This window comes from Rhizopus delemar, genomic scaffold (genome assembly GCF_000149305.1).
Source record: "Rhizopus delemar RA 99-880 supercont3.16 genomic scaffold, whole genome shotgun sequence".
Taxonomy (NCBI): domain Eukaryota; kingdom Fungi; phylum Mucoromycota; class Mucoromycetes; order Mucorales; family Rhizopodaceae; genus Rhizopus; species Rhizopus delemar.
In genome coordinates this window covers 542,991-562,435 of record NW_027137842.1, presented here as the reverse complement: position 1 = coordinate 562,435, position 19,445 = coordinate 542,991, and the positions used below count along the sequence as shown (strand labels likewise).

At 35.3% G+C, this 19,445-nt stretch overlaps 9 protein-coding genes across 9 annotated transcripts; 4 read left to right on the top strand and 5 right to left on the bottom strand.

Moving 5' to 3' along the window:
• Window positions 1-257: 257 nt before the first annotated feature.
• Window positions 258-1,868, top strand: RO3G_15494 (uncharacterized protein; the record flags this gene model as incomplete). The annotated part of the gene is made up of 6 exons (XM_067670078.1): window positions 258-283; window positions 595-766; window positions 829-1,097; window positions 1,159-1,435; window positions 1,613-1,746; window positions 1,775-1,868. 6 exons carry the CDS (start codon window positions 258-260, stop codon window positions 1,866-1,868), a joined length of 972 nt encoding a protein of 323 aa, XP_067526179.1.
• Window positions 1,869-5,046: 3,178 nt separating this feature from the next.
• RO3G_15493 (uncharacterized protein) lies at window positions 5,047-5,235 on the bottom strand (the record flags this gene model as incomplete). Its single annotated transcript, XM_067670077.1, has 1 exon — window positions 5,047-5,235. The coding sequence occupies one exon, from the start codon at window positions 5,233-5,235 to the stop codon at window positions 5,047-5,049; it is 189 nt and encodes a 62-aa protein (XP_067526178.1).
• Window positions 5,236-5,970: 735 nt separating this feature from the next.
• On the bottom strand, window positions 5,971-6,867 carry RO3G_15492 (uncharacterized protein; the record flags this gene model as incomplete). The annotated part of the gene is made up of 5 exons (XM_067670076.1): window positions 5,971-6,084; window positions 6,158-6,320; window positions 6,463-6,506; window positions 6,585-6,629; window positions 6,715-6,867. The coding sequence occupies 5 exons, from the start codon at window positions 6,865-6,867 to the stop codon at window positions 5,971-5,973; spliced, it is 519 nt and encodes a 172-aa protein (XP_067526177.1).
• Window positions 6,868-8,797: 1,930 nt separating this feature from the next.
• RO3G_15491 (uncharacterized protein) lies at window positions 8,798-9,514 on the bottom strand (the record flags this gene model as incomplete). Its single annotated transcript, XM_067670075.1, has 1 exon — window positions 8,798-9,514. One exon carries the CDS (start codon window positions 9,512-9,514, stop codon window positions 8,798-8,800), a length of 717 nt encoding a protein of 238 aa, XP_067526176.1.
• A 1,347-nt stretch (window positions 9,515-10,861) lies between these two features.
• On the top strand, window positions 10,862-11,536 carry RO3G_15490 (uncharacterized protein; the record flags this gene model as incomplete). The annotated part of the gene is made up of 4 exons (XM_067670074.1): window positions 10,862-10,965; window positions 11,021-11,039; window positions 11,100-11,162; window positions 11,213-11,536. The coding sequence occupies 4 exons, from the start codon at window positions 10,862-10,864 to the stop codon at window positions 11,534-11,536; spliced, it is 510 nt and encodes a 169-aa protein (XP_067526175.1).
• A 699-nt stretch (window positions 11,537-12,235) lies between these two features.
• On the bottom strand, window positions 12,236-14,396 carry RO3G_15489 (uncharacterized protein; the record flags this gene model as incomplete). The annotated part of the gene is made up of 2 exons (XM_067670073.1): window positions 12,236-12,358; window positions 12,426-14,396. 2 exons carry the CDS (start codon window positions 14,394-14,396, stop codon window positions 12,236-12,238), a joined length of 2,094 nt encoding a protein of 697 aa, XP_067526174.1.
• A 1,583-nt stretch (window positions 14,397-15,979) lies between these two features.
• On the top strand, window positions 15,980-17,472 carry RO3G_15488 (uncharacterized protein; the record flags this gene model as incomplete). Its single annotated transcript, XM_067670072.1, has 7 exons — window positions 15,980-16,013; window positions 16,041-16,214; window positions 16,270-16,418; window positions 16,471-16,705; window positions 16,758-16,928; window positions 16,991-17,154; window positions 17,203-17,472. The coding sequence occupies 7 exons, from the start codon at window positions 15,980-15,982 to the stop codon at window positions 17,470-17,472; spliced, it is 1,197 nt and encodes a 398-aa protein (XP_067526173.1).
• A 73-nt stretch (window positions 17,473-17,545) lies between these two features.
• On the bottom strand, window positions 17,546-18,030 carry RO3G_15487 (mitochondrial 37S ribosomal protein uS13m; the record flags this gene model as incomplete). The annotated part of the gene is made up of 2 exons (XM_067670071.1): window positions 17,546-17,924; window positions 17,984-18,030. The coding sequence occupies 2 exons, from the start codon at window positions 18,028-18,030 to the stop codon at window positions 17,546-17,548; spliced, it is 426 nt and encodes a 141-aa protein (XP_067526172.1).
• Window positions 18,031-18,187: 157 nt separating this feature from the next.
• On the top strand, window positions 18,188-19,227 carry RO3G_15486 (uncharacterized protein; the record flags this gene model as incomplete). The annotated part of the gene is made up of 5 exons (XM_067670070.1): window positions 18,188-18,223; window positions 18,273-18,310; window positions 18,360-18,632; window positions 18,682-19,177; window positions 19,219-19,227. The coding sequence occupies 5 exons, from the start codon at window positions 18,188-18,190 to the stop codon at window positions 19,225-19,227; spliced, it is 852 nt and encodes a 283-aa protein (XP_067526171.1).
• Window positions 19,228-19,445: the final 218 nt, after the last annotated feature.

The window sequence follows — 19,445 nt, the reverse complement described above, 5'->3', positions numbered from 1 at the left end:
ACCTATTGGTTTTTGACTGTAAATTTGCGGATGACTTTTTTTATTTTGCGGACAATGATTTTTATTTAGCGGGTAATAAATTTCATTTTGTTTAGCCTCATATTACTTTACCTCATATTGAATTATTCCGGGCGAACAGATGTAATAAATACCCCGCGCTCAAATGGACTTTATAAATAAATAATCTTTCAAATTTTAAAAAAAAATTCATTTTGCGGATGGTGGCTTTTTCAATTTTTGCTTTACTTCACTACAAAATGTCTATTTACGGTGTACCAGAAGAGTATATGCATTGTTTTAATGTTTTTGACGAGATTCCAGATTATGAGCCAATGGAAGTTAAGAATATAAATGACTTGTACCAAACAGCTGAATTAGAATGGCATTACTGGAAAGGACCAAATGAAGATTAGAATGTGCCTGAACCGGCAGTCAAAAGCTTTTGGATTTAAAGAGCTACCAGGTATATCGTCAGACCTTGGAGAATGAGCACCATCCAAAAGCAGAAGAGCAACCAATTATTGTGGAAATTCAGAATGACTTGAAGCAATCTAGAAAAAAAATTGTATAAAAAAAAACTCGAGGAGCGTATAGAACCTACTCACCTGAACAAGTACAGGAGCTTCTTGATCTTGTTATTGAAGAAGGGCTTTTTGCAAGAAAAGCAGGTGCAATTGTTGGAATTGTTGAGCGAACAGCTCAAAACTATGTAAAAACTTATAAGGAAGATGATGAAAAACGCTTGCCAAGTGATAGCAAGCAACGAGTAAGTTGGGAAGAAAACTTCAGCCCCATCACACCAACTTCCTATGCATGTTTTATAACAAGAACCCACAGGCTGTACTCTGGAAGGCAAGAGATGCACTACTTGAGGCTTTTAGCGAAATTCAATCAATCACATTATCAGGCTTTCACAGACATCTCGTCTTACATGCTTCTTTAACGCTTAAGAAACTAGAAGCAATTGTATCTTCAAGAAATACTCTTGGTAACCTCCAAATACGTAGAGACAGGGTTCTTGAGTGGAAAAGTGATAAAAACATGAATTGGCATAAAATCCGGGTTTTCATTGATGAGGCAGGTTTTTATGCATATTCGTAGAAACTTTGGTAGATCCAAGAGGGGAATGCCTGCTAAAGCAGTAATACCTGCAAACAGAGGCATTACAGTATCGATAATTGGCGCTATTTGTGAAAAGGGAGTGATTGATCTTACCCTTCGTAAGCCAAAGGCTGTTCAGAAGAAAACGAATAGTAACAAGAAAAGAAAAAGAGAAGATGACAAGGCTGAAGTGGTTGAAGCAAATGCTATGATAGGTACTCGTAGTGAGCATTTTATAGAGTTTTTGATCGGTGTCATGGACACTTTGGATCAATTCGATATGAAAGGGTGTTATCTTTTTATGGACAACGCTGCCATTCATAAAGTCACTGAGGTTAAAGACCTATTTTTTTTTTTTTTTTTTTTTTTTTATGAATGAAAATTTTAATGTTTATTAAAACTCATCAAAGAGTATAAGGATTAAGAGCGATACAAGTGTATTAAACAGTGACTTGTCGCGAAAATACAAAAGATATTAGCATAGAGAGTTGTAAGCAGATAGTTTCAATAGCTCCTTCTGGATCTGATTGAGGACAATCTCATCCACGACAGGAGTCTGTTCAAAGAATTGTTGCCAGTGGACTTTCCAAATGAACCGAATGACTGTAGCAAAAAAATCATAGATTGTAAACTTGTCATGATAGTGTAAGATGTAATACTTGGATAATCTAAGCGTGGATAAGTCCTCGAATATTGAACTGCAGTTGGGATCTTTAGGATTTGACAAGTATTTCTTGAAGGCTACATTCCACAAGTCTTGTTTTTGAATACAAGTAAAGAGCATATGTTGCTCTGTTTCTGGTAGCTTGCATAATTGGCAGTAGTCGTCATCTACCTTTGCTGGGATAATTCTATGCAAATTGGCTCGAGTGGATAATTTCTTAGACTAAAAATTAATTGAATATACTGGGTTTCCCACTATTTTTGGGACTTAATTTGATAATTTTTGGCCAGAATGTGCCTAGTAAAATGGTGGTCTTTTTTAAAAAAAAAATTCAAAAAGTGTCCCAAAAATACCTAAAAATTTGTCCCAAGGATAGTGGGAAACCCAGTACGCAATGTGATAAACATTATTTATGCAAGGATATTACCGAGATATTATCGAGGTTCGTGAAAGTTCGCTGCTATTTTTGAAGAAAAAATGTCCTCACAGTCTTGAAATTAAAGAGAGTTGAAATTAACGAGGGACTACTGTATGCATAAAAAAAAAGTCGATATCTGTGTTGTATTTGAGGATACTTAATAATCAAATGTAATAAATAAACATCCTTTTTGACAATAATAATATAATAACATATTATTATTGTGATACTTAAATACACAAGGAAACTTCCTTATTAAAATACCACTTAGTTTGACCAGAAAATAATAACGAAGATCTTTTATGAGAAAAAGATCATAATTAAAACAGATTGGACATGATAAAAATAAAACTCCCGATCAATATTAGTAACAAAAGAAGAGATATTTCTATGAATATGTTTCTATATTAACCTAGCTAACTAATATAGAACACAGAACTACATTATCATTAAAACGCATTACTTTATTTATTAATATATATGTTGAACAATCATTAAACATTATATGACAGTAGTATATAATGGAAACAATGTATGGATAAAACAAGATACACGTTTTACAAACCCAAAAACACGATTAAAATAAAATGATATTTCTTGGGAAGATCGCGAAATCAACCTTATTCTGAATAAGAATAATGTTGATAAGATCATAAAATAAAAGTTCTGTTGGTCAAACAGTATAATTAATTAAAAGTGCGTATAACCAGTTATATTGTAGTAACAACCCTTGTCAACTATAATCGGGTACCATTATATTAGAAGTTGATCAGGGTACTACTATCCGATCTTAGGATCGGATCATAATAATATTGGATCAGTCAATTCCAAGAGGAGTAGAACAACCAATATTAAAAAGCAGTTATAATTTGGGTTTGGATTAGACCTTCAACCTATTAGAATAATAGCGTTATCATAAATTTAGGAATCAAGAAAAATTATGAAAAGGATTACATTATTGTATTTAGCAGAGTTTTCTTCAGTTCATTTTTATTTAATAAAAATACTTAATTTTATCTCATTAATTTTGCGTGATATACCACAATCTGTTCAGAGAACCTACCACTCTATAACTAACAAGCCCATAGAAAGAGTTGAGAATTAGGGCAAGATACATTTTTTTTTGTAGGATATTTGATTTATCAGTTAAATGAATAATATGTAAAAAGAAAAAGGTCACACGTCACAGTGAGTGGTGCGCTTTTAATGAAGACGGAAAAGCTTGAAAGGGCAAGATACAAACTAACCCAAGAGCTGTTCCAATGATTCTTGGCCCCTTCTCGGCAATCGGCAATAAGGCAAAAGTCAAAGTAGGCTTCATAACAGGGCTAGCCAAATGCAATTCAAGAGGAAGCGTAATGTAAAGTGCAGCTGGTAAATTATATCCGTTTTGAAAAAAATACTTGGCAATTATCCAAAGTAAATGACATTGACTGGAAATGGTTGGCCGTTTGTTAGCAAATGATTATCATTTTCAGAATTTTACTTTTTCGTTTTGGAATAACACAAATTGGTGAACTATTGATTTGAATATGATGTAAATCTGTGGCAATTTGTTTAAGGTTTCTATTTTGAAGTTGTCACAAAATTGTTACTTCTTCGAGCCCCTCCAACTTCCTAGCCTTTTCCTTCATATTTTCAATATGTGATCCTTGTAGCTTATCAATGGCTAGAAATGATTCGCTGATTAGTTGCTAGCAAGAGGTATTAAAAATAAATAAAATACCAAAATACAGATCAAATATATCTTACTCTAAAGAACTAAAATAGATCAATCAATTTTCTCTGACGCTTTGAATTATGTTGGCATTCAACTGAACTAGTACAATTGGTCAGATAAAACTTGCTTGCTGGTATAAATGCTCTCCAAATCCTGATATTTGCTGCTGAAAAACACCGTAAAATAAAATGCTAGTTAAGCTGTCTTTTAAAAAAAGAGAATATACAAACGTATAGCCTAGACAAAGAAAAAAAAAACTTTTTTTTTTTTGGAAATTCTCAAAATTACTGTAGTGGAATTTTCGCTCAATGTCAAGCAGCATGGCGAAAAGGCTGTATCTAGCCTTGATATAATCTTGAGTTCTCTTTGGGTTATTTTGTTGAAGTAAGGGCCTATTTTTTCTAAGATTGCTACTTCGATTTTACTTTCTATATTTGAAATATATAAGAAATCGTACCACACAAAAGAACAGCTCTCTTTAATAGGTCCCGTATAATATATTCGACTTTTTGATTAGTCAATCATTTAATCAAATGTAAAAGTAATCTTTAGAAATAAAACATGTACAATGCTATATATTGTTATATACTTTATAGTGCTTTATAATAACATATATTAATCGAAATAAATGTATCTCACCTGTTAAAACTATTTTTACAAATAAAAAATAAAAATTTGACAAAAGAAAAATAGAGTTTGGCTGTTGAGAGGTACTTGTGTTGACGTCGTTAAAACAGTTTACAATTAAACTTGACGATATGATATACTTACTTTGGTATTTAAGTGGGCATTCCCGCGAACGATCCATGGATCCATCCTTGATAACTTGAATAGTCGATATATCAAAGCTCGAGGATTCAGGTTCTTTCAGTTCAGCTTCATCTTGTTTTGTCACACAACATCTCGTCCAAAATACTTTATATAAGAAAATCAATGATTCAATGTTTTTTTTTGTTTGTAAACACATCAACTTCTTGAATTGACTTTGGGAACGTGATTTCAAATAATTCTACCATGTGTAAAATGAGCTATCTGGCATTTTTTGAGTGATATAAACTTTAAGATTATATCCTTATAAAGAGATAGATTAAAAACTTAGTATAAAAAATAGTAGGTCACACAACACAATAACCGGGATTTATGTCATTTACCATGGATCTGGAAAGCAAGAATAGAACGTGTTTTGGATCCTCCAACAGTCTTGGCAGTCACGAACGCTAATCTCAAGAAATCGTTGGCTAAACCTGCAATATTCGGTTTTGGCTCTGCTATTTTGGCTTCACCATAACCAATTGTGCAACCCCAACTAAGCTGATCGATTTCACAGATCATTGCATCAGGCTGTACGCGAATTGTCTCACTGGCACAATCTCCTTCAGGCACAATGTTAGTCCTACATGTTACACATATTAGCGCCTGTTTTAATAAAATCATGCAAAAAGAAAATAGTAACAATCTAATTTTTTTTTTTTTGTAAATAGTTCTTTTATTGGGTGAATTTAAAGAAATTATTATAGTTACACATCGCGGAGAGGTGGAACGTGGATGGACAGAAGTTAAATAAGATCAGGGATGAGATCAATAAATGATCATCTAGATACTGAGAAGGGGATGGGATTTCATTGAAATAGTAATATGTAGAAGAGTGTCTATGACGATAGTGTGTGGGTTAAACGGTTTCTGGTGGAATACGAGGTTCCAGTATCCTTTCTAAATTATCCATTGAGTGATTCCAAGGACAGTAAATAGTTGGAGGCAGTCAACATGTGCAAGTAGAGGTTGGTGAAGGCTCAGGAGCTTGTACAGCACCGTGGGAGTAATGCTAGTGGCAGGAAAAAAATGACTGAGGATCTCTACCCAGACACTCCAAGTAACCATCTAAGCAATATGTCACGGTCAGGATCGGAGAACAATATTGTGAGAATGGGATCAAATCCACTGCTCCACAATTCTGTTTCACGAATAGTTGTGGTGGACAAGAGATTTTGGGATGTAAGTTTTTGTATCCTAAATGATCGCAAATATTAGTATCATACAACTAATATATAACAATAATACAACATGAATTTACAAGTTTGCTAAACCAATTAAAACCTGTGCTTCATAATCCTCTTTTCCGACGCTCATGGCGACCAACTTTTGAACAGCATCGCGTGCCTTGATCCTCCTTTTTTGCAGATTCTATTGTTTGTTAACGAGTTTATTAGTGGCTATAACAAGAACGTTTTATCGTTCATATGCATACATAAATTACATCATCAAGAGAGCTGAAAATATCTCGAGCTTCTTTTTCTACATCAACAATCAGAGTACTCAAGATGCTCTTGTGCCATTCATTCAGAACTTCGTCATTAAAATGATCACGTATGTATCTGCTAAATTGAGAAGGTGTAAGGAGCATGATATTGGATAAAGCACTATAAAGAGAGTTGGTTATGTATTATCAACAAACAAATGAATCATCAACATATTTATATAAGCTCTGATACATTTGTTTCCAGGCTGAAATCAGCCCCTCTAGCAGCATCGTGCATGACCTTCTGCTTATAAACTCTAAACTTTTCACTTAGGGTCTGTTGCTGGTTTGGCCGCTTTGTTGGTGTCTAAATAACAGTGTTTATTAGTGCAACACATCACCAAAGCCTTAATCAAAACATATAAATAGCTTGGGAGATACTTACTGTTGTGATTTCTTTATCTTCTTCTTGCTTTCTTTTTGGTGCATACTATTTGGAAGTTAGAACAAAATTTTTTATCAAGAAGCTTCCAAATGGTGCCATAAACATAAAAATGGATATCTATTATACTTACACTACTTCTATTCTCATTGATATGAATGCTGCTGCCACTACTTTCTTCTTCAGACTGAGTGATACTGCTACGGCTTTCTTCTTCAGTTGGAGTAGTACTGCTACTTGCTTTTGATTTTTGGTTGTACGAACGTAAAGCAGCTATAGCAGTCATTTTTTCTAGTACTTCAAGCTCTTTCTATTAGTAGAGAATAAATAAAATAAAAACGGAAAGAGAAGTACATTATATTTTAGTAGAGATTTTACCTCGATTAGCATTTCATTCGAATTTATCTGTGAAAAATGTTGGATCTCATGGTCCCAGAAGTGCTTGTTGACATGATTTTTATGGACATTCTGTTTTAGATAACCAGAAATATTAGCAACCTGCATAAATAGCTGAAATAATATGCCATACCTTACCAATTGATTCACAGCTTTTAAGAGCAAACCCAACAGTCCCTATTAAATTAATTTTAATACCCCGAAATCAAAAAGTTGTCACCCAACAGACCCTATTAGCAGCCCTATTAAAGTTAATAGGTCTTAAAATTTCGCCAAAAGGTATTAAAGTTAATAGGAATTAGCAGACCTATTGTGAAGTTGAAGTTTATAAGGTTTTTATAGTATAGAGTAGGCTTGTTATAAAGGGTTCTTGACTTGAGACCAAGGTTTTGGATAGTGTCTGGTTCCCAAAATAGTAATAGATTGAATATAAGTTCGCTTGTAATAAGTGACCACAAGATCTTGTTAAGTAGATCAAACTGTTTTGAGTAAAGTAAAATAAAAAGATAAAATAAAAGGGATTACAATGAAGTGCATATGCTTCAAGGGAATTCTTGTTCTTGATGTTAAGTAAAATAAAAGAAAAACAAAGAAATTTACTCTGAGTGATATTTATTATGCACATGTATTTGTTTATATTTTTCTGGATTTGAACCAGTTAGATAGAGAAAAGTCAAAGGCTGCCAAAGTTTGCTGCACTGCGTTACACTATTATCTTTGGTGTAATGCTATATGTAAATCATCTTAATAATGGATCTTCAACTTTCTCGCTTATATATCATCTCAGAATGCATTCAGTTGACTTCTCTATACATTAAGAATGCAATAAGCTGATGGATGATTGCATTTTTAGTTTAAATAAAGCTGAACTTTACTATGATAAACATTGCAAAACAACTTCAACTACATCGCTGAATTTTCTGACATACGAAAATATTCATTTATGCAGTTGACAGAGTAATCATAGGTTTTGAAGTGCATAGAGTGATATCCGTATTCATAAGCTATCTGGTGGGTGGCAGCTGCCATTTTCTGGTAAGGTAAAAATCTAGCTTTGCTAGTAGTCTTGTGCTTATACTGAAGAAAGCGGTAATCCTTAAGTTAAATGACTTTAATAATACTAAAAAATACGCTTCGACGCATTCTGAAACGGCAGCAAAAAGTTTTTTTATCGTAGGTTGATGATTACAAGAAGCCATCTGCAATGAGACGAAGATGATCCCGATGCGATCTCGGTTGACAACTTTATGACCAGAAAGTGACCTGACATAGTGGGTTTCTTCGTCATATTCAAGATTAAAGCCTTTCAAAGCAAGAAGATACTAATTTGCTACGTTTTGAAACTGTTTAAATTTGCTGAATCGTTCCGCTATAGCTGCATAAACATCGTCAGAGCTCATGTCAATTTTAAAAAATATAGTGTAGAAATTTTAATAGGGTCCAAGTTAATAGGAACCATAAAGTGACTCTTGCACAAAAGGTATTTATTTTATATAAATAAAAGTCACTTTAATCGTAAGTGTGTTCATGGTGCACTTGTGTATTCAAAAAAAAAAAAAAAGTTTCTAGACTCCGAACATCAATTGCACTTTGTCTCAAGGCACGACCGGATTTAATTCAGAGCGGTACAACTAAATAATATTTTATTTATATAAATGACCAGTGAGCACATAGTAACCTAACTGTACTGTGCTTGACCGGGTCAGTTCTGAAATGATAAAAAGTAATAAAAGTTTCTCAAGGGACAAGAGGGAAAAAAAGTATAAGAATCTAAAGCAAACAAAAACAGTATTGAGATACTGGCATTATTACGAGAACAATCAGTTCACCAGTTTCACACCAGGATCAAGAGGAGGGATTTGCCCATGAAATAGACCATTCATTTCATGCAGGATAACACAGACAGCGGGCCAGCGAACAGACCAAGCAGATGTTTTATGGAAAGATCGAAATTTTTTGAGAAGGAGCTTATTCAGAATAAAAGACATAGGGTCTTTGACAGATATTGGTAGTTGAAGATGTCTATGCATATCGAGATACTTGATAGAATGGGTGCGGATGAAACCATTATTGGGATGGTACAAGCAGGGTTTGGGTTTACCGCCAGGGAGCCAACCAAGCCGCCAACGAAGAGCACAGCTACGTTCACTACTTGAAGCTGATCTTATTGAATATGCTTTATAGATGGTAGTATCTACTCCTGATCTTTCCATGATAGTTTTAACCCAACTTGACATCGTTGAGGGACGAATAGATACGACTTGTTCCAGTTTATCGATGTGTGCCAAGAATAAAGTATGATCATTCGGTAGATTGACTCGCAAATGGTTACTCTTCGAGGTAAACAGGTATAGAGTAGATACTAGATATAAACGAGTACCTTGTAGAAGACTAAGGCTTGTAGCCTTAACTTGAGTTTCTTGTGGTTCTCTAAAATGTATCTTGACACCTGTAGGAATTGAGTTATTTGAATTTTCAAAATTGAAGATGATGTCTTGAAACTGTAGTCTTCCCATATCTGATCTTGGTCTGTCCATGGTAGCTAGGCATAGTAATGCAATTGCCTTCGATTGTAAATCATACAAGGTTAAACTATTTGAGTTGGTCCTAGTTGATACCAGAAAAGCTGGCATCTTATTAGTGTCCCAAATTTCTAGTTGTGGAATTGAAGGTATTTTGATTTCTGATCTACGCTTTGTTCATATAATCCATAGTTTTCCCACGATGCGCGACCTAGAAAGATATAGGGAAGAAAGAGAAATTTATTATTCATTACAAAAATGAGAATAAAGCGTGACTCAGAGAGCATCTATCACATTAGGAGACGGAGTGGAGCCAACTGAGATTGATTTAGGAACGACAAACAATCACTGCATCGATCTAAATACTCTTTTGAGTGCTTTTGTGGATCTCTACGCTCTATTTAAGAGATCTTTTATTGATGGGAAAAAAAAAAGTATCTCACGTCTGAGTTCAGATATCTTTTTAATAGACTGCAAGACATTTGAACCTTTACTTAAAATGCGTTACAAGACAAATAGAAAGGACAGGCTATGGTATAAGACTTTGTTATTCAATTTATCTGTCTTCATCTCTTTCATATTGATATAGATTAAAAGTGTAGGATAGCTTAGTATTCTATTTTCTACTTCGAATCGATGCAAGGGCTGTCTTCATATTTGACTGTTTATTTGCAAAAGAAAGAGAGACAAGGCTATAGATGTTTGTGTAATACTTGTGCACAGTCAACGGATCTAGGTTGATTATACATGAACCCATTCATGTTTAACAGATATACATCACTGACAATGGGAATACTCAGAACCTTGACATAATTTAGCAAATGAGTGAAAAATCAGCCTTTCAAACGAGAGCTAACATACTGATAACCTTCACCTGTTGCTCTGAAAGAGGAGACGCATCTTTTCTATTCAAGTTTTACTTGTATTTGAATGTGTATCGTGCACTTAATCCCAACCACAACAACACAAATAGCCAAAGGGGCCTTTCCAATGGTACATTTGTTGTTCACCTTTTGAGTATTTTTTTGGTAACCAGCAAATAGAAATACACATTCTTCTGACTTGTTTGTCAAGAGGACAACTAAAAAAGTTGAATAACCCACTGCTTGTCATTTGTATTGCAATATTCTAAGCAAACACAAAAAAGATATCTAAACTGGTCTCTTTTTCCTTTGCACTAGACCTTAAGGTGCACCATAACACCCATGGTCAAATTGACATCTTTGCTGTGAGGACAATGTATCACTCTGAAAAAGAGGGTGAGCCAAGTAGTTTCTCAGCCAATCATGTTGCGAACCACAGCAAGTCGTTTATTCCGTGACTTGAACTTTATTCGTCATCTTTTTCTTTTGTACTTTAAACATGAGTTTATTTCAAAGTGTATCGTCCAAGAGATATTTGGTTGAATTTAATGCTGGTAAATGTATAGTGGAAGGAAATCTGGTTAAACCAGACCTTAGAAAGGGGTAAGTAGAAAAAAGCTGTAGATACAATGACTTTACTAAACTACTCTTAATGCAGAAAGATCTTTATGGATCAGGTAATGAGAAAAAACAACGTGTTTAATTATTCAACTCTTTATAAATGATATAATATATAGCCTGAAGATCAGTTATTACACTTGTATTGGAAAGAACGTAGTCCTCAAGCAAATATAGAAGATGTGAGATCCACACTGATCCAATAACAATAAATGCTCATTATACACTATAGGATATTATCATTTTTCCTGGAGAGGCTACATTTAACAAAGTATCACAATGTACAACAGGCCGTGTCTATTTATTGAAATTTAATAATTCCAATGAAAAGCACTTTTACTGGATGCAAAACAAAAGTGACGGAAAGGATCAAGAATATGCTAATTCAGTAAATGAGTTAATCGGAGATTCTGAAGATGATATCAATATGTCTGCCGAACTGGATGAAAATACCTCTCATGCTGAAATCATGCGTTTATTAAGTGGCGTTGAAAACCAAGGCAATAATAATACACCCGCATGCTGTGTGTTACTTATCCATTTTAATAGATCCTAGCATTACCGAGGAAAACATATTGGAGTTTCTTAATAATATGAGCAGGTGAACAGAAAATAAATGAAGGTGTTTATAACCACAAGAGTTAAACTCGTATGATTAGAAGCAGACGACCTCAATCAGAGGAAAATAGAAGAAGCTCAAGGGCAAGAAGAGAACAAACTGAAGATCCAACTCCTGTTACAACCACCACAGCTACCACTACGACTGCTACCACTACGACTGCCACTCCTGATCCTGCTCTGCCACAAGAACCCAATCCAACACCTGCTGTTCCCACCGGAATCGAACAGGGTGATCAACCAGACTATGGTCAACTAGCTCAGATGCTCACCAACTTCAGTGGACAACAACGAGGAACGATCGCATTAACAGACATATTAAACAACCAATCACTCACACCTCTCTTGAATGATGACCAAATCTGTGAATCACTAACACCCTATTTACCTGAACAATCCGAGAAATCAGCAGAGGAGGTCCGACAGGTCGTTCGAAGCCCTCAATTCAGTCAGGCACTTCAAACATTGACCGTTGCCCTTCAAACAGGTCAATTAGGACCCTTATTATCACTCTTGGGTTTAGATTCGTCTGCTGGGTATGGTGTAGAAGCATTCTTGAACGCGATTGAAAAACAAGCAAAAGAAAAAAGAGGGGACGAGATGGAAGAAGATTAATAGAATGTTTATATTAAAATTTTTATTCATGATTGTAAAGTCTGTGTTTACTAATTAAATTAGGTGCTTCTTCTAGCACAATCATTTTTCCTTGCATCATATGTGTTGTAATATGACAATGAACAGCCCAAAATCCAGGGTTATCCTAAAAACGCAGAGACACGTTAGAAACTCTTTTTTTTTTTTGTTTTAAAAAAAATGTGACAACTTACAGCTTTAAATCTAACTTTTGTCCAGCCACATCCATTTGATTGATCATTAGAATAGGAAGGATATGCAACAGAGGTATCTTTGTACAGCGGTGTTTTAAAATTTCTAATGTTTTTATGAAGGTCATGAATATAATCACCAGAGCCTGAGGCAATGACATAGTGAGAGTGACCGTGTGTGTGCCATGGATGGAGCATACAGCCTCCACCTTTACTTTTCGTGTTTTGAAAGACTAGATCGATGATTTCATTGTATTCAATGCGATAGGTATGAAGGTCGGTGTAGAAATCATCATCGTATTCGTCCGTGGCGCGCTTATGAAAATGACTAAAATGATAAAGGGCAGGTACTGGCCTGATGGGGTTAGTGCGGTTGTTGACAAAGTAGCGTGTTGTATTATCAGACATCTGTCTCAAGCTGGTGTGCAGTCGGATCGTTCGAACTTTTGTCGCGTCCAGTATCGGATCACGGAGAGCCAAAGGCGTCAGATGGTGCCAGATCCAGTCAGGTTGATCCATTCTGGGAAACGTCGGCAGGTCTTCATAGGCATTGTCGTCATGCTGCTGATGGCCACCAAAGTGATAACTATGTCCCACCGTCTTGTTTGTCCCTTGATCCAAGTGATGATGATCCCTGTTCCTTGGCCACGAATGATCTCCCTTGTCATTCCACACACCCTGTCTCTTTTTCAATCCACTCTTTTTTTTAACATCAGCATCACTCCTTGTCTTGTCATCCCAAGTCTTTCTCTCACGGTGATCGGTGCCTTCCCCGTTCCACTTTCTTCCGTTGTGTTCCGCAGCGTTATCTGCTCTACTTCCTCTAGCATGGTCCGAACCATCACCCACTGTCCTTCCTCTCGTTTGATCATCATTCCCCCAACGTCCTTTTGACTTTTTGGGCTCATACCACTTGCTCAACGATTTAAACAGGTGAGAATGGTTTGTGTCCGGATGACGTTCGACATAACGAATGTAAGCAAACCCATTCTCCGTAATACCTCGACCTCGCTGTCGCCAAAGATAGCTTGTGCCGATCGCAAACGTTGTCCCTGGCTGATAATTACCTGTGTATAGCAAGACAGAGAACCGCTGACCTGGTGTGACCTCAAGAAAGCTAGTCTGATAGGGATGGATCAATTCACCATCCACTTCAATCAAGGTCATGTTGTGGTTCTTGATGCCGAGTGCCAAGGTCCTAAAGGTGTTGCCACCAATGACGCGAAGACGATATACTGAATTGGGTTCGACATCCAGTGTGGTGTAGCCAAGACAACGAGTGCCGTCTGTGACCAAGGGGTCATGAATCGTTCGACCGTTGAACAAGATACTGTCGGCACCGTGATCATATTTGAAGGCGCTGCCCATATAGTAATCTTGACGGCTGCTGAGTTCATCATGCCACCATTCACTGAGCTGTAGGATGAGGTCCTTTTTGTAAGTGTAGGGACCGGCCTCGAGTAAGGCTCGTGTTCGAGACTGACACGTCCTTTTTTGATGTGTGCACCGCTTCTCTAGCCTGTGGTGTCGTCTTGGATCGGCCTTGGGGGATTCATAGACAATGAAGGCACCTTGAACCGAATCGTCTTGAAGACCGACATGGGCGTGGTAAAAGTAGGTGCCTGCCTGTGTGATGAGAAATCGATGTCTAAAGGACCTGCCGGGCCTGATGGGCTCTTGCGTGACCCCTGGCACGCCATCCGATTCAGTTGAGCCAATCTGTCGAATGCCGTGATAGTGGATACTTGTGTTCGCATTTCCTAGCTGATTTCTTACCAGGACCTCTATTTCATCGCCCTCAGTTGCATAGATGGTGGGCCCTGGGAATTGACCATTGATCGCTGGTACATTGAAGGATTCCTTGTGGCAATCGGGGTTGACGGCTCTGTAATCAATATTGAACTCGAATCGTTGAAGGGCTGCTTGAGAGAGTGTGATCAACAAACCGATGGCTATGAAACTTTTTATGTACATTTAAAATGGGAAAAGTTCAATAGAGAAGAAAGAAGAATAAAAGAGTGGATTCACTAAAAAAAGAAAACAGCACATTTTCAACTATACTAAATTTATTTACATTCTTTTGAAAACACGCAATATACAATCACAGTTCGATCTCTCTTTTTTTCTTCTTTTTTCTCCTCTTTTTTTTTATTTTTTTTTTCTATTTATTATTTATTTTTATGTTTACTTGTTTATTCATGTTTACTATCAGTTCAATTGAATACTCTTTGTATTTAAGAATTAATTTGAATCTTTATTAGGCATCTTTTAATTCTATTGTTTTCCTTTAATTCATAGTTGTTTGGGTTATTACCACATTCATTCATAGTAGATTTATGAGTCTTTTACTACGATTCATGTCTCTTTTGAAATTTATTTAATTTTAAACCACTTACCATTTTAAAACGAAACATAGCTTTCATTACAGACTGACTATGATTGTTAATTATTACTTCAGATAACCTAAATTACAATGGAAACATTAAAGACAGCTTTTCCTAAAGAACCTTTCATACACATGTGATTTGAATCTAAACTATAAAAATATACTTGGCTTATAAAAATCATTTACACGTTTTTTTATCTTCTTAAAACTTTTTTTTTTTTGTGAAAAAGACACTATTACCTCAATGCAGGCATGAAGCGGATTAATCAATGGCATTGGTAGCCAAGTACCAACATGTATTTATCTGCATAAAGTTATCATTATTGTGATTACTATAAACTCAACCTTGTGAAAACAAGACGTTCTTGTCCATTCTTGAGAAGAAGAAGAAAAAAAAAAAAAAAAAAAAAAAAGTAAAGAGAGAGAGAGAGAGTATTAATACAAGTTACTTTTTTTGTGTTGCATTTATGAGAATCCTTTATTAAAAGTATATTTAAAAAAGATTTTAATTGCACTCCTTTTCTAAAGGGGAGTCTCGGCAAGCTATTAGCGCCTTTTGAAACAATGACGATAGAAGAACCTCTTTGCTCTTTTGATCTATGGTTTGGTAAATGTTAAACTGCCGACAGTTATTTTTGGAAAGCCAAAGCCGTATTGATGATTGTTTTATGTTGTATGCAGTACATAGGATACACAGACATACGCAGAAAAAATAAAAAATAAAAACAAAGATTATTTATGGTAAAGTACAGTCAATTCATTTTATGGGAGAAAAAAAAAAAATGGCCTTATTCTTTAAGCCGTGGTTCACAGAAAAAGTACAGGAGAGAAATAATAATTTGATTCTTGCATTTTTATTGAAAGAAAAAAAAAAGATTTTATAAGTAATTATGATTAATCAGGAAAACAAAACAAAAAAAAAGAAGGAGGACAACAATGTCATAAGAAATTCTTCATTTTTCAATTGAAAAAAAAGACAATATGATTACTGCTAACAGATACATCTTTTGGTTGGTTCCACTTAATCATAAAGAAGTTTCACAGACTACAATTGATTTCAGCCAATCATTAGAACAAGACCCAGCCTTTTCACATTTATTTTTTTTTTTGTTCCCTTTTTTGTATTTCTCTTTCTCTCTTTTTATCTCTTCATCCCTTTATTTAGTTTCCAATGACAACCCAACATGACAAGTTGAGTCATCACAGTAATAATTCAACTACGAGTACAATAGTGGGTGTCCATTATCAAGTAGGAAAGAAGTTGGGCGAAGGAAGTTTTGGAGTGATTTATGAAGGCTTAAATCTTTTAAACAATCAATCAGTTGCAATTAAATTTGAGCCTAGAAAATCTGAAGTACCTCAATTAAGAGACGAATATAGAACTTACAAAATATTGGCTGGAACATGTAACTTTCTAGTTGGGGCCAATAAGAACAATGATTCTCATTCTTTTTTTGATAGCGGGTGTACCAAGTGCTTATTATTTTGGACATGAAGGATTACATAATGTACTAGTGATTGATTTGCTAGGACCAAGCTTGGAAGATTTATTTGACATGTGCTCTCGTAAATTATCTGTCAAAACAGTAGCCATGATAGCAAAGCAAATGGTAAGCGTAATCAAATCCATTCTCTCACCTTCTCACACACGAGCACACATAGATTTCTCGTGTACAGAGTGTTCATGAACGTAATTTGATTTATCGAGATATCAAACCTGACAATTTCTTGATTGGTCGACCAGGCACGAAATATGCTAATACCGTCTTTTTGGTGGATTATGGCATGGCTAAGCTATATCGTGATCCAAAGACAAAAAAACATATTCCTTATAGAGAACGCAGGAGTTTATCAGGAACTGCACGTTATATGAGTATCAACACTCATTTAGGAAGAGGTAACGATTGCTATTTCTCCCCTTTTTTATATATAAACCCCCTTCTCTTTAGAACAATCTCGTCGTGACGATTTAGAATCATTGGGTCATGTATTCATGTATTTCTTGCGCGGTTCTTTACCTTGGCAGGGCTTGAAAGCTGCTACAAATAAACAAAAATATGAAAAGATTGGTGAAAAGAAACAATCAACTCCAGTCAAGGAACTATGTGGTGCGTTTCCAGGTAAAAATAAAAAAGTAATTTAAGGAGTATGTCTATAAGCTAACAATATCACAAAACAATAGAGGAATTTGGTATCTATCTTCAATATGTTAGAAAGCTAGGATTTGAAGAAACACCAGACTATGATTTCTTGAAAGAATTGTTTGATAAAGTGCTAGAAAGATTGGGTGAAAACGATGATGGAATTTATGACTGGATGCTATTAAATGATGGCAAAGGATGGGAGGTAATCTCTACAAGTTCAATTTAACCCTTACTTACACTTTACATGTAGAATCGATTCAAGCAATTAAAAGATGCTCGTGCAAGAAAAAGTGGTCATCATCAATCAAAGCGACAAACCAATAAAAAAACTAAAGTTCCTGCTGTTGCTGATAATGCTGTGGACAACAAGCATAAATCAACCACTGACATGCCAACTGCACCTGAATATGTACCTCTTCAAGACCCTCTCAATCAACAACAAAAAGAAAGAAGGAAAGAAAAACATGGTTTTTGGAAGAACTTGACTCACTTCATTACTTGTACTGGAAATCAAGACTAACAAACAAATCAAAAGATACCCTTTCTTACACACATAAACATTTGTTTTCTTCTACTGTTTTTATTTTTTTTTTTTACATAAATTTCTCTAAAAAGCTGTTCAATGGGGTTTGCTGTACTTGTGTCCAGACTGAATAACCTCTTCGTTGAACCCATCTTCCATTCAATTTTTTAGCATTCTTTGCATTGTTTCTTGTTCTTTGTCCTCGAACAGGTAAACTCATGGCATGTCTTTTTCCAATATAATTGTTGATATTACGGTGATGCATTACATGTTCTCGTACTTGTCGCTTCAAATCTGTTTCAATAGTCATATTGGCTAGGGTATTCGTCAGCTCATTGACTTGGACTTCGCTTAATTCAGCTACTTTTATTGTTGGTGGAATAGACAAGTTTTTACACAACTTCATAGCAGTTGGTTCACCAATACCATAAAAGTATTGAAGTGCAGTGCTATAGCAAGAATATTAGAAAAAAAAAAGAAAGGTCTGTCTATTATTATTAATAATTACCTGACGAGTTTTCTGTCAGGTAAATTGACACCAAGTAAGTGAAGCATTGTATGTTTGTGGAAAAGAAAAAAAAGACGACACCCTAGTTTATGAACCTGAGATATAAATTCAAAGCCACTTGATTTTCCGACCCTTTTTTTACTTGTCACATTAACAGTACTTTTTTTTTATTTTTTTTTATAAAGCATATCACATACATTAAGCATGTCTCGTCCTGAACACATTGCACCACCAGAAATTGTAAGATTTATTATTAAATAACTTTATAGATCACTTACAGTTTTTATAGTTTTATGGTGAAGACGAAGCTAGGAAATATACAGACAAGTAAAGCCTACTTTTATATTACATAAAATGTCAAATAACACAATAATAGTTCTCGTATTACTGCTATTCAAGCAGAAATGGCTTATCGGGCACTTGAGTTATTGAATTTATCAGAAGGACCAAAATATTTGTTAGACATTGGATGTGGATCTGGTTTAAGTGGAGAGATATTAGAAGAAGAAGGACATATTTGGGTTGGGATGGATATATCTTCTTCCATGTTGGACGTAGCCAATGAACGTGAAGTAGAAGGTGATTTATTCTTACAAGATGCTGGACAAGGCATGGCATTTAGACCTGGTGTGTTTGATGGTTGTATTAGGTAAGATACAAGGCCTTGTACGCACATCTGTACTTAACCTACTGGATAGTGTATCTGTCTTACAATGGTTATGTAATGCGGACAAAACAATCAACCGACCCAAGGCTAGACTACAACGATTCTTTTCAACACTTTATGCCTCACTAAACAAAGGAGCCAGAGCTGTTTTCCAATTTTACCCTGAAAATGACGATCAAATCGAACTCATCATTGACGTTGCCACACGATGTGGTTTCGAAGGTGGTCTTTTGGTAGATTATCCCAACTCGAAAAAGGCCAAGAAATATTATTTATGTCTGTTTGCTGGTTCACAAACAGGTGTCAAAAATCAAATGCCAAAGGCTTTAGGCGAAGATGGAGAAGAGCATCCTGATGAAGTGAAATCGATTCAGTATGAAAAGCGACGACAGGTCTCAAAGCGTAGAAGAAATGACAGAAAGAGTTTAAAGACAAAAGATTGGATTAATAACAAAAAGAGAGTTGCTCGTGAAAAGGGAGATAAAGTGGTTGCTAATGATTCAAAATTTACTGGCCGAAAAAGAAAGGTCAGATTTTAATAATAAAAACATTTATATTGCTTCTATAGAATCATTAATTATGTGACTGGAAGTTATCTTGAGTACAGACTTTGTTTTAAACTGTTGATTCGTATTGAAACTTTTCTGGGTTTTTGATGAACTCTAATAGACTTTTTTTTTTTTTGTTGACGCATTTTAAACTCTTTTATTTGTTCTACTCTATAAGATGAGGAACACAAGTTTTCAAGCAACAATCGCGTTTTCAGTGATCCTTTATTATTAAAATTTAGCCAAA